This window comes from Pollicipes pollicipes, unplaced genomic scaffold, assembly GCF_011947565.3.
Source record: "Pollicipes pollicipes isolate AB1234 unplaced genomic scaffold, Ppol_2.1 Scaffold_4740;HRSCAF=5597_pilon_pilon_pilon, whole genome shotgun sequence".
In the NCBI taxonomy this organism is placed as follows: domain Eukaryota; kingdom Metazoa; phylum Arthropoda; class Thecostraca; order Pollicipedomorpha; family Pollicipedidae; genus Pollicipes; species Pollicipes pollicipes.
Window position 1 is genome coordinate 968116 of NW_023596545.1, and position 17675 is coordinate 985790.

The following is a 17675-nucleotide window of genomic DNA, read 5'->3' on the forward strand; positions in this document are numbered from 1 at the left end:
ATTTCCGAGCCCACACAGTGCACCTGCGCAGCATCCGCGAAGTATGCGTGGCCTGCCACGACACAGTGCACACGGCAACCTCGAGCTCGTCGCCAGTGCTTGGGATCGCTCGGTCTGCCCCTGCGCGGCGCACGCCCGCGGGCAGCCGCTGACCTTCGACCTTGGTTACAGCGCCCGGGGCCGGGTCAGTTGGACGGGTTTGGCTCGGAGGGTGGCAGTGCGCGACTCGGTCGGCGACAGGTGCTTACGGCGACCGTGCGCGCGCAGCGACTGGAGGCCGACCGGTGACTGGACAACAGTGACAGCAGTGACGGCAGTGACGGCAGTGATGGCGACAGCTGCCGCGGAGGACTCTATGGACGCCATCGAGACGGCAGCCAGTCCCAAGGCCGGGCCGGCGGCCGGGCCGGCGCCCGAGCCGGCACCCGAGCCGGCACCCGAACCGTCCGGCGAGAGGGAGCTGATGCTCGCCGAGCAGCCGGCGCAGCTTGGCGGCCCGGTCTGGATAGTGCGCGGACACCGCCTGTCGAAGCTGCTCATGTTCCGCTGGCTGTCAGCGGTGCTGTTCGCGGCCATGGCGATCTTGGTCATCTTGCTGTTCTCCCCGGATTTCCGTGGCCCTCCGTCGCCGCCCACATCAGAGGCGGCAGGACCGGGGGCGTCGGCGGCGGCCGGCGCGGAGCTCCAAGTCTGCCATCTCGCGGGCTGTGTGGAGCAGGCGGCACAGGCGGTCGCCTACATGAACCGCTCTGTCGACCCGTGTCAGGACTTCTTCCACTACGCGTGCGGCCGGTTCGATGAGGTGCATCCCACCGAAGTCCTGCGCGGTTTCGGCGTGGCAGAGGTGGTGCAGGAACGGAACCGACACCATCTGATGTCGCTGCTGCGCCGCGAGGAGTTTTTCAACAAGACGTCTGCAGCCAGCAAGGCACGCACGTTCTTCACCTCCTGCACGGTCAACTACCAGTACAACTCCAACTTCGTAGCCAGCCTGGTGGCACTACTCGACGAGTTTGGCGGCCTCGACCTGTTCGGCACCTGGAAGCCGGCCCGCTGGGACTTCAACCGCGTCTACCGCGAGGCCAGTGCCGCTCACCTGATGGAGGCGCTCTTCGAGCTGCGCTGGCGCCCGGACACGAACGAGCTGCGCATGGTGCTGCCGACGCTCGCTATTGACGCGCGTCTGGGCCTGCAGCAGGACGTCGACAAGTACAACAAAGTGCTGAACACCCTGCGCCAGTCGCTGCGCACCGCGCTGCAGCTGCTGGAGCGCGACGCGCGCGTGGTCGAGAGGAACGTGACGCGCACCTGCGGCCGGTCATGCGTGGACGAGCTGGCGGACGACGTGGTGGCGATGGAGGCGGCCATCGACGACGTGAAGCCAGTTCTGCCGCACAAATACAGCGCGGCGCTGAGTCGCATCTCGCTGGCCTCACTGCAGACGATGGCCGACCAGGTGGACTGGCGCCGCCTGCTGGACGCCCTGTACGGCGAGGGCAGCGTCCCAGACACCGTGCACGTGGTGCTGCCCAGCGCCGAGTTCGCCACCGGCGTCGGGCGCATCATCGCGAGCACGCCCGTCAAGCGGATGCATCACTACCTGATGTGGTCGCTCATCCGCCGCTATCTGGTGGCGCTGGGACCGACCTACAGCGTCCTGGACCAGGACTTCAGACACAAGTTCAACGAGCAGCTGTTCAAGACGCGGGAGGAGCAGTGCCTCGAGATTGTGAGCGAATACATGACTCCAGCAGTGCATGCCATCTTCGTCTCGGGCTACATCGGCAAGCAAACACTGGAGCAAGTGACTGGACTGGTGGGAGACTTGTTCCGCGAGGTCAATGACAGCTTTGGCTGGATGACTGACGCCTCCAGAAATCGATCACGCGATTTTCTCTCAAAGCTGCATGTAAGGTATGGCTCATCAGACCTGGTCACCGATCCAAGGAAGCTGGATGACCACTACCGCAACCTGACCATAACAAGGCAGAACTTTTTTGAGAACCTGAAGGCGGTGTACGGTTTCGGCACGCCAGGGCAGATTACCCGGGGCTTCGCTTCAGAGCCTACGGCTTCAACACCGGCAGACGTTCGGATCACGTACGACCTGCGCCGCAACTCGCTCAACATCCCCTATGCGATGCTCCAGGTGCCGTGGTACCACCCCGACCTACCACGGCACCTAAGCGTGGCGTCCTTCGGGTCGCTCATGTTCGCCGGCCTGGCCATGCCGCTGCTGTTTATCCACCGCCTGTCGAGCCTGGAGGACCTTTGGGATACCGAAACCGCTGGCCGCTACGACCAGTTCCACGACTGCACGCTGGAAGAGCTCAGCAGAACGCAGACCGTACAGCACAGTTACCAGGCATACGTGCAAGGTGACGAACTGTACGTCGCGCCGCGAAAATTTACCATCGACCCAGCCAACTCCATGCTTCACGTGGTGAGCCAGTACCTTGGCTACCACCTCTCCCACAGGCTGTACAAGAAGCTGCAGAGCAAGGCGCCCCACGTAGTCCTGCCTGGGATGCAAAACATCAGCTCTGAGCGGGCTTTCTTCCTGGCGTTCGCACACTCCCGGTGCAGCAACGACTTCATGTACTGGGGGGCCTTGAGAAGGGAGTCCTTCATCAGGGTTCCGGAGTCGGCGGTCATCAACAGGCTCGTCAACGGCGACCCCACCTTTCGCGAGGCGTTCGGCTGCGCCCCCGTGCCTGCTGAAGTGGCGGCCAAACAATGTTCGCTGCTCCGGTGGCCCTGAGCGCACAGTGCCCGTTGCTCCGGTGGCCCTGAGCGCACAGTGCTCATTGCTCCGGTGGCCTTGAGCGCACAGTGCTCATTGCTCCGGTGGCCCTGAGCGCACAGTGCCCGTTGCTCCGGTGGCCCTGAGCGCACAGTGCTCATTGCTCCGGTGGCCCTGAGCGCACAGTGCCCGTTGCTCCGGTGACCCTCAGCGTTGCCCCGGTGGCCCTGAGCGAGCAGTGTTCGTTGCTCCGACGGTCCTGAGTGGACAGTGCTCGCTGCTCCGACAGTCCTGAGCGGGCCACCTTTTTATGCCGGCCGGTAATCTGCCGGCTGTGCCGTTGGCTGTGGGTCAGCCATGAGCTGCGTGTACGTGTGTCCAGTGTCAACCGGCCGAGAGAGAGAGAAAGAGAGATGTATTTACGTCTGTATAAGGTCATCAGGCTTGTCATGCACGCGGTGGCCGGCGGCTGGACCGGGCGCGGTACGCTAGCATCTTTTGTCTCTTAGCGGGACATGCGGCTGCGGACCAGATGCTACCTTTGCGTGCTGATTCCTGGCCGGCTGCATGACTCTGGGGCTTTGCAGATGCTACCTTTGCGTGCTGATTCCTGGCCGGCTGCATGACTCTGGGGCTTTGGGTAATGTGGTAAGCTGGCGTGCTCTTGATGCATCTCCTATGGGCATGCGTGTCGCGCATGAATTGTGCGTAAGAAGCGCAGCTAGGCTTTTGCTCGACACAGGCGGTGGCCGGAGGGAAAGAAGGAATGGGAGTATTCGGGCTTGGGTTTAACTGTTGTCATTTGGCTGTGCTTGGGTTTGTCATGGTTGACGTGCACAAATTTCTTGCATAATAAAAGATCTGAAGAATAATTCTAGGCATGCGAGCAAATAATTGGCGAGACTGCTGAAAAGTGAGCGGGGTTTGTGTCTGTTGTGTGCCTGATGCTTTCCGAATTTCCCCGTCACGTGCTGCCCATCCGCGCCGGCGGCTGCTCGAGGCCCGTTCGGCTGCAGCTCGAGAGTTCTAGCCGCTCGCCCTGTCGCAGCATCTGCGTTTCATACCAACGGCTGTTTTTGATATTGCCGCGATTTTGGCCAGTTTTGCAGAACAGGGCCCACGCTGGGATTACAATTGCACGTGGACGAGGACTTTGTCTCGTGAAATTATGAACTTTCGTATTTGTTGCAAGGTGTCTTAATTCATCTTTTTGTATTTCTCGGCCAACACATATCCTGTGGTATTCCGTGATGCTCCGTGATATTTTAAAAGCTGTGGTTCAGACTGTCAATGATTTGGACGTAAAAATATGAGGGCAGTTGGAATGTCTTTGGTTTCGTTTGCGTAATACATAAAAATGTCTTCAGACTGAGTTTGTTCCCACAATGTTCAAACATGTGGAATGCATAGTAGTAAGTGCTGGACCATGTCTACGACGGCTCGGCCGAGCTGAACAACCGTTTGGATGCAATTTCACTCATGCGTCCAAGAGTTACGCCCTCTGTGTCAGCCCGAAAATGATTTCACGCATTCCTTAAATGTTAGCACGCGCAGATGTACATTGTAAGATAGCTGAGTTATGCCAGGTCAAAGTCAGACTATGCCTTCAGCGAAGGAAATTTCTAGGGAATCGTTCAATCTAACGTGCCGACGAAGTGTTAGACGAAGCCATACATCTCTGAAATGCTTTCTTAGGGTACAAAAATATTGAACAAGCAAATTGCGTTGACCTATGATCAGGTATAAAGGTCAGACTAAGGTCAAAACCAACCTGTTTTATCACTCTAGAGCTTGCTGTACGGGATAGTTTCTGGTGCTCATTTCGAATTCATTGACTGAAGGAACCACATAATACATCTTCTATTGATTTCTAAGAGGTCAGAATAGGTTATTGACCTAAAATGACTTGAGATCGACATTTTGCTATTAGAAAGATACTGCCAAGCGTACTCTTTGTTGCTTATGCAAATGCAAAACTCAGAGCAGTCTTGTATTATCTTGATCACCATGAACTTTAAAAGGTCAAACAAGACCACTGACCTTAAATGTGCTCGTGACCTTTTGCTTAGAAACAGTTACCTAGGTTCTGAGGGCACTCTGGAGACCAACCAGGAATTTGACCCGAAGGTCATGACCTAGGAACCTCACACTTTTGACCTAAGTGAAACGGTGTATTATTCGAGTACACCAAATTCCAAGAGCGAATTTGTTAAGGAGCAGTCCGTTGAGACCACGCACCCTCGGTTAGCGGATTGGTGGACCGTGCGGAAGGATATCGTGCATGATTTCGGATGGACGAAGCCTGGACGATTGGAACTTAGCCAAGCGCTTTGGGCGAAATCATCTGCGGCTCTGTTCAAGAATTTCTTCCGCGGCACACGGTGATATTCCGGCGACGGAAATGTGTGGTAAATATGTGCTTGGTGTGCCAGTCTCGAACAAATAGATGTGGTGTAGCATGATAAAGTATGTCACGGTGTGGTAGGACACACAACTGGTTCGACGCGTATCGTTAACTGCAATAGACACTACTGCTTGCGGAGACTTATATGTTCTGCCCCGTGTCCGTGCGTGGATCCGTGGGTTAAAAGAACGACGGGTCGCGAAAAGCAAGCTGGTGAGAAGTGATGGAAATTGCATGAATCAACCCATGACCGAAAAGCTGGGGAGAAAGGAGAGGATCGAAAGAAATAAAGGAGGGAAAGGAGAGGGGAGGAAGCAAATGAGAAAGGGGAGAAGGGGGGTGAGAGAAGAGGAGGAGAGGGAGAGAGCAGAGAGAGAAGAAGAGTGAGAGAAGGAGTGGGATAGAAGGAGGTGAGATAGGAAGAGAGAAAGAGAATAGGATAGGATAGATATATATACTAGAGATGACGAGATGCATATAGAGGCGAGATATAGAGAGAGAGAGCAGTATGAGTACTTAGATCTCTCTTCTCTCTCCTCCTCTCTCATCGCTCTCTTCTATCTCTCTCTCTCTATCTCTATCTCTCTCTCTCTCTCTCTCTCTCCTCTCTCTCTCTCCTCGCTATCTCTCTATCTCCTCTCTCTCTCTCTCTCTTCTCTCTCTCTTCTCTCTCTCTCCTCTCTCTCTCTCTCTCTCTCTCTTCCTCTCTCTCTATCTCTCTCTCTCTCTCTCTCTTTCCCTCATTCTTTTTTCCCTTTTTCCTTCCTCGCCCACCCTATTCATAACCAACGATGAACTGCAAGCTGATTCTTGCCTTAAGTTGAAAATGTTAATTATTGTGTAGCATAACGGGGTCAAGTCCCCAATTTATAGGTGATGACATTACCCTTCAAAAATTGTTTGCTGGCAATAACGCAGGCAGGGGCCACAGGGGACACATGCCCCCCCCGCCCTTAGGTTCCGTGGGGGCCGAAGGGCCCCTCGAAACTTTACGATTAGGGGCCCGATTCAAGGGCCCAAGGGGCCCGACAAGCCAGCCGTAGCTCTTATTCACGGTTCCCAGCCCGCAGGACCGGATTCTTCAATGCCAGCCAGAGGGCCCTGCGCGCTAATCAGGGGCCCATAGAGTCGATAATCGCCTATATTTCGGTCAGACACCACCAGTCACGCAGAGCCGGCCCCGTGGCAGCATGGGGCTTAGGTCCTGTTTCCCAAGCAGGGACAAAGTCGGAGCCAGCGATTTACCTTGCTTGGGGCCGCCACAGCGCCTAGCAGGAACCATGTGCTGTCAAGGGGGCCCGAGTCGGCCAGAGACAGTGTTGAATGAGGCCCGAGGAGCCCAAAGAGCCCGCCGGGTACGACGATCAGGGCTCAATTAGAGGGCCTAAGGCTTAAAGGGCTGGTCGGAGTCTTATTGAGTTGCCCAGACCTGCAAAGACGGACCCTCAAATAACGGTTAGAGGGCCCTTTGCGCCGATCGAGGACCCACTGGGTCGATATGGGCCTAAATGTCGGTCAGGTACCACCGTGCCACATAGTCGGTTCTGTGTCGGTATGGACCTGAATACCTACTTCCCAATCGGGTATAAAGCCGGGGTCAGTGATTGCCACTGGTGTGGGGAGGGGGGGGGGCCTTGTATATGATGGGGCTCACAGCACCTAACAGAGGGCCCTGTGCTCGCGAAGGCCCTGAGCCGACCAGGAAAGGTGTTTGATGAGACCCGAAGAGGGGCCCGGGAGGCCCACCGGAACCAACAATCAAGGCCCTTTTAGAGAGCATAAGGGCCCGGAGGACTAGCTGTAGGTCACATAAAGAATCTCGGCCCGAACGATCGTGACCTGAAATATCAGTCAGAGGTCCTTTTCCATCGTTTTAGGAACCCTCAGACAATGTGGGCGTCTAAATCGGTCACAGACCACGAACACCGAACAGCCGGCTCCACGTCCGTCTGAGCCGTTGAGACCTGAGACCTCTATTCTTATTGTGTTCCTCTATTTTGTCCAGAGATCACGACCAACGAACAGACGGCCCCGTATTGCTGCGAGCTCTGGGGGCCCATTGCCCAAGCAGGGACAAGGCCGGGCTCCTGTAACGTTCAGGGACTCACAGTACCCAACAGGGCATTTTGTATCAACAAGAGGCCTTGATTCGGTCAGGGAAAGATTTGTTCAGCAGGGGCGAGGACGAAGCCCGAATGGCAAAGGGTCTGTTGCGTCGGTTGGGGTCTCTGGCAATCGACGGAAACATGATAACTTATAATGAGTGTTCACGTTGAGGTGAAATAAGAGTCCTGAGTCAGTCAGGGTCCCCAGTACAGAACAGTGTGCTCTCCAGCTCATTTCCAGTGTGGGTCCGTTAAGCCCAACTGGAGTCTTTGTCCCAATTACTTGACTACCTGCGGCAAGCAGGGCTGTTGTGGCGTTAACAACGGTTCATGCGTCGATTCGGGGTCAACTGCGCGGGTCAGAAGGTTTCCCCCGTCAGGGAGAGACCCAATTTCACACGATGTATCCTTCTAGGGGCCTCCGGATCGGCCAGGGGATATCATCCTGTGTCGCCAGAATGACGGCCGGAAAACACACCTCGGTTGGACAGAATGGCCCTGCAGCCTTTGGCCGGGAACAACGTGTCCCGTAGTGTTGATCTGAAGAGGAACCCTTTACGGAAAAGAAATAAGGGATCTCATCAGTGTTACATGGCGTGGGGCAAAATTAGTTCAAAACGCACAAGGTCATCCCATGCTTGCCTGACAACGTTCTTGTTGTTGTTTATTGGAGTTTAGGGGCGCGCCGACTGCGGTGGTCATTTGGCGCCCATAACGAGTTTGGTTTTACCTATCTAATGAGCCGCATAAATGGTCCCAAAGTTGATGTGTTTGAGAAACAAAAAGATCTGTTGAAATTCCAGAAATGGTGATTTATCTCCTAACATATCACAGAGGGTAAGGGACAAGTCATGCTGTCCAAAATAGCGTTGGCGTTCTTCCGCGAGGCGCGGACAAGAAATAAGAATATGGCGAACGGTGAGGACGGCACCACATCGATGACAGATCGGTTTATCGGCTCCCCCCAACATATAGCCGTGGGTTGCGTATGTGTGCCCGATGCGCAATCTGCAGAGGATCACCTTCTCTCGCCGCATTTTCCGCGAGCAAGAGAACCACTGACCTAGCTTAGGTTTTATCTCTCTGAGCTTATCACTATCCATCCGATCCCAACAACGCTGCCACTTGTTGTGCAGGAATGTTTTTATTGCAGAGTAGAAGTCTCTGGCAGGAATAGAAAGAGAGTGAACACATGGAGCCAGCGCTGCTCGCCTGGCAGCCGCGTCAGCCAACTCGTTGCCCGCGATGCCGACATGACTAGGAACCCGACATAGCATGATTTTCTTTCCGGCCTCATCCAGTTGAGTCAAACGTATTAATATGTCCTGTATAAGGGGACATGACGGATAAAAAGACTTCACACTCAGAACGCTGCTCAGAGAGTCCGTCAAAATGAGATGCAAGGGTTCGTCACCGACTTCAATGAAACATAGTGCCTTAATGATTGCTATAAGCCCTGATGTAAACACCGAAGTGTTTGGGGGCAATGAAAACGACCGGGTGACGCCACCGCTCACAAACGCACAGCCTACACCATCAGAAGTTTTAGAGCCGTCCGTGAAAGTGTGTGTGTAACCCTCATATAACGCAATACGCTCAAACGCTTTGGACCTCATTATATCTGGCAGCGAGACACCTTTTTCATTTCAGTCAGAGATGTGTCTGTGAAGGGTGAGATCAAATGCCAGGGAGGAGTGCACAGGTGACGTGATCGCTTCACCTTTCGAATGGGAATTTCGGTTTCCCGCAGTAAGGCTTGTTTCCGGGAGCCAAAGGTCACTGCATGCCCCCGAGGTGCATTGCGAACAAACGGCACAGCAGGCCGCGGAAAGACTGCGTGATGTGCGGGGTGACACGGAAACTGTCGTAGCTTAAGTGCATAACGCATGCCAAGCATTTTCCTCCTCGCTGACAACGGCGGCTCGTGCGATTCTACCAAGAGGCTTTGGGTAGGAGATGTACGGAACGCCCCTGTGATGGCACGTAAAGCAGTGTGATGGATGGTGTCAATGATCCGTTTCGTGGACTCACATGCGCTGTCATAAATAAAACATGCATAGTCCAGCTTAGAGCGTATGATTGCCCGATACAGCAGCAAAAGTGTGCTCCGATCTCTGCCATACGACGTGCGCGAAACACATTTTAATACGTTCAAAGATTTAAAACAGCGTTCACGTAGCGTTTTAAGATGTGCCTTATATGTAAGTCGGCGGTCAAAGTATACCCCAAGGTATCTAGCCACAGGCTCAGTTGGGATGCATTGTCCATACATACGGATAAAAGGTCACCGCATTGCCGGCTACGGCAAAAATGCATGGCTACAGTCTTGCTACGTGAAAACCTGAACCCGTTCATGGTACCCCACTTCTCAACGCGGTCAACAGCTAACTGGAGTTGGCGTTCCATCGATGGTGGTCTTGCTGCGCTAGTCCAAATGGTAAAATCATCAACAAAAAGCGCACGACCTACAGACTGCGGAAGCCGCATCCCGATGTCGTTGATCATAACGGCGAACAAAGCTACGCTGAGAACGCCGCCTTGGGGCACACCGTTAACCTGAACATGCCTCTCAGAGAGCGCGTCTCCAACACGGACACGGAAAGAACGGTCAACTAGAAAGTTTTGAAGAAAGGTGCCCATATTGCCACGTATACCATACCTGTGTAGCTTGAGAAGGATTCCTTGACGCCATGTGGTGTCATAGGCGCCCTCTATGTCAAAGAACACTGCGCCTATGTGTCGGCTTGCTTTAAATCCCATACGAATCGCAGTGTCAAGAACTAAAAGATTGTCAACTGTGCTGCGATTCTTTCTAAAGCCACACTGGGCGTTTGTAAAAACGCCTTGGTGTTCTAAAAACCAAGTTAAACGGACATTAACCATCTTTTCCATCAACTTAGAGAGCGATGAAGTGAGAGAAATAGGTCTATAGTGTAAAGGATCCAGTCCACTTTTATCCGGTTTCAAAATAGGAACGACTATAGCTTCTCGCCAAGAGGCTGGAAAGTCTCCACTGGCCCAAAGCGCATTAAATACCGCTAAAAGAGCACGAAGCACGCAACGCGGCAAATGCTTGAGCATGTCGTTGTGTACAGTGTCCGGACCATCTGACACGCTGCGAAGCTTGGCAATCGCCCATTCCAACTCGACCAGGGTGAATGGATCATTATAGGAGTGCGGCTTACTCGTTGAAAAATCCACTGCGGATTGTTCACATTGCGCTCGGTGCCGCACAAACTGTGGGTTAGTGTTGCCACCTTCGCTGCGGCAGGCCAGCGCCCGGGCAATCTCGTTCTCAACTTCCAACGGGCGCGTCACGGCCTGTCCGTTCCCACATAGTACCGGAAGAGCCATGGGTGAAAACTGCCCAGATATACGCTTAATTCGAGACCAAACCTGCGATGTTGGCGTGAAGCGTTTCAGCGTACTCACGTAAGCATGCCAGGAAGTACGCTTCCCCTCCCGTACGGTGCGCCGAGCAAAAGCTCTCGCTTTCTTAAAGGCTATGAGGTTTTCTGCACTGCTCCTGGCGTCAAAGGCCCGAAATGCACGTTTACGCGCCCGGATGGCGCTCCGACACTCCTCCGTCCACCATGGAACAGGAGTACGTCGGGGAGCGCCAGACGTGCGTGGGATACAACTGTTGACGCACTCTAAAAGTCTGTGGGTAAAATCCTCAATAGAGGGTACAGTCCTCACAGCCTCAGTTACAAACGATTCGTCGAGCCGAGTCTCAAATTCGCGCCAGTCCGCTTTCTTAAAATTCCAGCGTTGTAGTCTAACATTCAACGCTCCACCTCTCTTAAACCGGACCCACACTGGGGAGTGGTCACTTCCCATCATCATCTCCGACACTCCACTCAAGGTGTTGGACAAGCTGGGGACTGGAGAGGCTTAAGTCTAGCGCGGATGTCTGACCGGACGGCATTGTAAAATGCGTACGAGTTCCTGTGTTTAAAATACATAGTGAAGCACCGTGGATAAAATTCTCGCACAGCCTCCCACGAGCATTGGTGACGTCACACCCCCATGCGGTGTGATGCGCATTAAAATCGCCTAGAAGAAGAAGTGGTGGAGGCAGTTCGGCCAGCAGACATCTAAGGTGCGCCAACGGAAAAGCGATGCCTGGTGGAAGGTAAAGCGAACAAACAGTGATGTGACGATGGTTGAAATAAAGCCGCACGGCCACAGCCTGAAGTGTGGACCGCAAGCTTAACCTCCTCGCTGGCACGCTATGGTGAACTGCCAGGAGGACGCCACCGTGAGCGATGCTATCCGTCAACACGTCGTTGCGAAACATCGCATATCCTTTCAAGGAGCAGAAATGTTCAGGGGCTAGCTTGGTCTCTTGCAGCGCCACGGCTGCAGGAGAGACCCTGTTGACGACAGCCTCGAGATCGAGGGCGTTCGCCCTTACTCCTCTACAGTTCCATTGTAAAAACGCCTGTAAAAGGGCGCATTAAAAAAGCGGTAAGACGTGAACGGCTAAAACAGGTCCAGGCTTAAAAGAATTCGGCTGCGCCAGTAAGAGTCATGGAGGAAGCCCTTCAATCACTGCGCAGCTGGTTCGCATGCAACAGTATGAACGACAGCCTATTGAAGACCCAGGTAATAACTATTTACTTCAAACATGTCAGCACATCAGAGGCACTTGAACCCGGGCAGATTAACTTTGATCGACTCATCGCCGCAGTGAGTGAGGTGAAATGACCTGGGTGCTATTTTCACGAAACGCTGTTTTGAGCATCACGCCGTCATGCGATCCAGTCATTATTGCTGCCGAAAGTTTTGTGCTGCATCGCTGTTGTAGGCGCGGCGAGAGCTGCACATGCGCTGATGCTCTTCAATCAGTGATATCAAACCTTCAAACGTATCATCATTGCCCATACTGCCCGGAGGTAGTTAAGCCGACTTAGCGTGGGTGAGCTCTCTGAGCACCGAGTATGTGTACATAGGTACACACACACACACACACACACACAACACACACACACACACACACACACACACACACACACACACACACACACACACACACACATATATATATATATATATATATATATATATATATATATATATATAACTGAAGACCCAGACCCACTAGCAACGTGTTCACAATCAGCCTGCGTTGCGCGTGACACTGGCACGAGAGGCGCTTCGTTCGTTACACGTTTGGACTTAAGCGGCCAAGGGTTGCTTTTCGTTCAGAGGCACAACAGTTTAACGCTGTCCCCTGAAATGCAGCAGGCTTGCGATGCATGCTCGTTGAAACGAGTGGCGAAAAAGTATTCTCAACAGGAGGGCATCTGCCGAAGGGTATTTGGTGAAAAGTCGGGTGCGATTGTTCCGAATGGGTTGAATAAGTGTTTTTAACTGGTTTTATCTTAACTTAAGCACATATGCTTTTCCGACGAAATTCTGAGGCTACCGAGAGCGTGCGTATGAGCGGGCATTAGCGATAGCTACACACGCCTCGAAAATCCGCCATTGTGAATTCGTAGAAAACTACCTTATAAGTCACCGAAGCACATCATGGTAAATTAAACCAAGATCTCATATCTAAATAGGCAAGAGAACAGCGCAACTACATCGACCCAGATCCACAACGCTGGTGCGTAGATGCCTTCATTGGTACGCTTTCTTTCACCCGATCCACCCGCTACACATGACACTTTATCCATACCCATCTGTTACCCATTCCTAATTATTTGTAATCACCCATCCACCGTCATTTTTCTAAAATTTTAAATAGTTTATGAAGGAGTTTTAGGAACCTTTACACCCAAACTTGCTCTTTTACGTTCAAAAATGCAGGAGAAGTGAATGAAGCAACTTGTGACTAAAGGAAACGCAAGCAATCACACTATGTGAGACCGCGTTAAACATTTACCCGGTATTTCACAAACGTGTTACCCACACCCTTAACCATACTCGTAATCTTTAAGGACTCTTAACCCAACCCAGCCCGCTACCTACTTGTCCTCTATCTGTACGTCTAGCAAGAGCAAGCCGTAGATACACACATGGTGATGTGCATCCTGCAGATATGCTATGGGTCTTTACAAAATGTTCTGAAAGTACATATGTATACATGTATATATATATATATATATATATATATATATATATATATACATATATGTACATAGATATATTCAAGATGCACTTTTTGTGGTTGAAGATAGACTGGACAAAGAAGGACGAAATACGCCAAGTGTTTTGTACCTGCCCTTTTTAGTGATGTCCACAACTCATTATAATAACTAATGGTTTTTAACTCCAATGCACCATTGGGTCAACTTCGTCAGAAAGACCGCGGGTGCACTGCAGCGCAAGGCAGCTCAATACTGATTTAGATCCCAGCTGCAGACGGTGGGGAAAACAAATACTGCGCTGAGGAGTATCTTCTTGCGAGTGGTGCCAAGATAGCGAAGCGCGTGCTGCCACGCGAGGACTTAAAAATATGTAGCAACGGAAAAATGAGCTGATTTCAAACTCAAGGGACCGGGGCGGTTTGCAGGTAGCTTTGTTCTTGTCTTCACAGCGTAGGCAACAGCTTCAAGATGAGAGAAATTGTTCACTTACAGGCTGGCCAATGCGGTAACCAAATTGGTGCCAAGTTTTGGGAGGTTATCTCCGATGAACATGGTATCGACCCCACAGGAACTTACCACGGTGACTCGGACTTGCAATTGGAACGAATCAACGTCTACTACAATGAAGCTAGCGGCGGAAAGTACGTTCCTCGGGCCGTCTTGGTGGACCTCGAGCCGGGAACAATGGACTCAGTGCGAGCTGGACCGTTCGGGCAGATCTTCCGACCGGACAACTTTGTTTTTGGACAGAGCGGAGCGGGCAACAACTGGGCAAAAGGACATTACACAGAAGGTGCCGAGCTTGTCGATTCAGTTCTTGACGTGGTGAGGAAAGAGGCCGAAAGCTGCGATTGCCTACAAGGGTTTCAAATGACCCATTCTTTGGGCGGCGGTACTGGCTCTGGTATGGGGACGCTACTCATTTCCAAGATCCGAGAAGAATATCCGGACCGTATTATGAACACCTTTAGTGTCGTACCGTCTCCAAAGGTATCTGATACCGTTGTAGAGCCATATAACGCCACGCTTTCCGTGCATCAACTCGTGGAAAATACAGACGAAACTTTCTGCATTGATAATGAAGCCCTGTATGACATCTGCTTTAGAACTCTGAAGCTGACGACTCCAACGTATGGAGATCTGAACCATCTCGTGTCCGCCACCATGTCTGGTGTCACCACCTGCCTACGGTTCCCCGGCCAGCTGAACGCTGACCTCAGGAAGCTGGCTGTGAACATGGTACCATTCCCTCGACTCCACTTCTTCATTCCCGGTTTCGCTCCGTTGACGTCCCGCGGCAGCCAGCAGTACCGAGCTCTTACCGTGCCTGAGCTGACGCAACAGATGTTCGACGCCAAGAACATGATGGCGGCCTGCGACCCCCGGCATGGTCGCTACCTCACTGTCGCCGCCATCTTCCGAGGTCGCATGTCCATGAAGGAGGTGGATGAACAGATGTTGAATATCCAGAACAAGAACAGCAGCTATTTTGTTGAATGGATTCCGAACAACGTCAAGACGGCAGTTTGCGATATTCCGCCTCGCGGTCTCAAGATGTCTGCCACATTCATCGGCAACAGCACTGCCATCCAGGAGTTGTTCAAGCGCGTCTCGGAGCAGTTTACCGCCATGTTCCGGCGCAAGGCCTTCCTCCACTGGTACACCGGCGAGGGCATGGACGAGATGGAGTTCACCGAGGCTGAGAGCAACATGAATGATCTGGTGTCAGAATACCAGCAGTACCAGGATGCCACTGCCGAAGAGGAAGGGGAGTTTGATGAAGAGGAGGAGGAGGAAGGGGCTGAACAGTAACAAATAGTTCAAAACAGCTGTCGCCCATGTCAGTCCCTTGAGAACAAATTACCAGTGAATGTTTAGTCAATGGCATAAATTGTGGAATCATGGACACCGAAATAAAACTTCCCTGTCCGCATCATGTGTTTTAGACCAAGTCATGAGTTTTTACGATAATCAGTACGGCGTAGAAATCATACCTGACACGGGTGCAGATGGACACACGGCTGCAGGAAGCATCGCTGGTGTTAGCTAGGCTTTAGGACTTGGGCAATAACGTCGCTTCGGAAAATGAGGGTAGAGACGTCGCCCCTGACGAAGATCCCCTACCATGACCCCCATCAGCGGGAGCTCCGCGTCGCTGCAGATCACGTGACTGACGCCGGTGCCGTCGGGCCTAAGGTCACCTTTGAGGGTGGGTGGAGGCGAGGGCAACACTAAATCACACTTAGGCGTTCAACTGAGAACAATCTGATCTAAGCCCGCATACCAAGTCGAAATCCAACCCAGCCGTAGATCTGTTTATCCAGAGTCTATGTTGCATCGACCAAAATATTCCTCTACACTAAACCGTGGCAATCCATCAAATTGGGATAGAATGAAGGGACGAATGATTATACCTGTCCACGATGTCAAAACGCAACATTTCCATTGTATATGCTAATTGAGTTTTCCCTAAACTACCCATCAAAATCTACAATCGCTCCAATGATTTTGACACGAAAGCTTTTTGTTAAAAATGGTCCTAAACGGTGCGTGTCTTAAGCAGTTGAAAGTCAAGACCAGTTCAATGTATGGATTAATCCAAAATAACCATGCTGAACTCTCGGGATATGCAAGTATGATTGTGCCACTAGTATCAGTTGTTATTTGTTTCAGGGTCTTGAGTTGTTGGACGCTGATTTATTTTTCGCAGATCTCACGCAAGAAAATCAGGGAATTTCGAATAATGTCTCGCGCGTTTCTAGTGCCACGCCTGGCCCAGTAATGTGTCAAATGTTAACAAAAAGCTTTCCGAAACAAACAAATTAATGAAGAGGTTCCAGAAACAAGACCCATATGTGCACGTAATTTGACCTGTTAAGGTTATCCTGCGACGCTGGTCTGACGCTAGCACGATAAACGAATACATGTGTTAGCAACCCTGTTGGTGTTATGCAAGTCAATGTGCCTTGCTTTGTTAGCTCGTTTTAAAACGCATCATTTGGACTGATACGTGGCCCAAACCATGTCAGTATAGAGCCAACTAAAGCTGATATTTTCAATCTTGCCAACCACGGGAACGCGCAATTTTTTTGAAGACATTGTTTTATAACGCTTTTTAAGAAATCGTTTTCGGAATACATACCTATTAATACGTGGCGTTATCTAATTGGCTATGCTGTGTTATTTCTTCTCAGGGTTCATTTTGTACAGTACGTCATATTACTTATCATCTGTACATATGGTTGGTGTATTCGGGGTATCGACGGTGCAGTGATTAAACAGCGCGTCTGCGAAAGCAGAGGTACGGGGTTCGATTGCTCGCGGTACTCGGCGATCCTGCCACGAACAGCTGTCTCTCCACGCATGGTTGTCCGCCCTCAACCACGAGATCCCACCTCCATCGTTTGACTGGTCATAGACAGTATTTAATCTGTTTGTACTATTTCGGTTGAGGATACACGGCAGCTGAGCGCGTCGTAATGCCCAAATGACGACGTCGACGATTTATACGTGGAGTATGAGCTATGAGTATGTTCAATAGGGTGTGTCATCGAGGGGGTGATCTCTTGGAATCAGCTGATACAAAGGTTTTCCTTGGCGCACGGATTAACAATAAACTTTCAGGTGTGTGGCACCGCACCAATGTTGATATTCGTGAGGCGAGAGCAGTTTTTTTCTTTGATAGGCACAAGAAAACCGTATTCGATGCTAGCGCCACCTATTTTACGCACTGGGATAATCCTCCAACAAACCTTAACAGCTGTCACTTTTCACACTATTGGTACTTGGTGGATTAAGTATGAAATATATAACATGAAGAGCACCAGAACATTGCCAAACAGCTTTTAAGCTGACTTTTTAGTAAATAACATTAATTTTGGTAAAACCCAAAGCTGTGCAGTTATGAAAATGCTCCATCACACCGGGTTAGGTTCAAGTTTGTTATTGCTGACACATTTTTGTGATGTTCATTTACAATTCATGTGCTTTTTGCGTCAGAGAGATGGGTTTATTAGTTTAGTTTTGCCCGTACTGGAATATTCATTTCGAGCAATTAATTGCATAAGTATGCCGAAGGCTGCACGGTCGCACACAAAACGTTTTGTGATAGGCCACCCGGCTCTTCTGTCCCACCACCAACTGCCGACCACAGGAAAGCATTGAGCTACATCAGGTGGCTGAGCGAATCGAAGAGGAATCTCACTGATACGATCTTCAAGACCGCGACGGTAGAAATCAGGGTACTGTGGACCAACAAAGCGATCCCTGTTCATGATCTGCAATATGTGACAAAATTAATTGAGAGGAATTGATATCATCCCAAC

The 17675-nt window shown here is 51.5% G+C and overlaps 2 protein-coding genes across 2 annotated transcripts; both read left to right on the forward strand.

The window, feature by feature from the left end:
• Positions 1-376: 376 nt before the first annotated feature.
• Positions 377-4103, forward strand: LOC119098580 (endothelin-converting enzyme-like 1). Its single transcript, XM_037221546.1, has one exon. The coding sequence runs from the start codon at positions 464-466 to the stop codon at positions 2759-2761; it is 2298 nt and encodes a 765-aa protein (XP_037077441.1). The 5' UTR covers positions 377-463; the 3' UTR covers positions 2762-4103.
• A 9649-nt stretch (positions 4104-13752) lies between these two features.
• Positions 13753-15283, forward strand: LOC119098584 (tubulin beta-4B chain-like). The gene has a single exon (XM_037221550.1). It carries the CDS (start codon positions 13819-13821, stop codon positions 15160-15162), a length of 1344 nt encoding a protein of 447 aa, XP_037077445.1. The 5' UTR covers positions 13753-13818; the 3' UTR covers positions 15163-15283.
• Positions 15284-17675: the final 2392 nt, after the last annotated feature.

Coding starts and splice junctions, on each gene's coding strand:
- LOC119098580 (XM_037221546.1), top strand. CDS start 464: ATGCTCGCCGAGCAGCCGGCGCAGCTTGGCGGCCCGGTCTGGATAGTG.
- LOC119098584 (XM_037221550.1), top strand. CDS start 13,819: ATGAGAGAAATTGTTCACTTACAGGCTGGCCAATGCGGTAACCAAATT.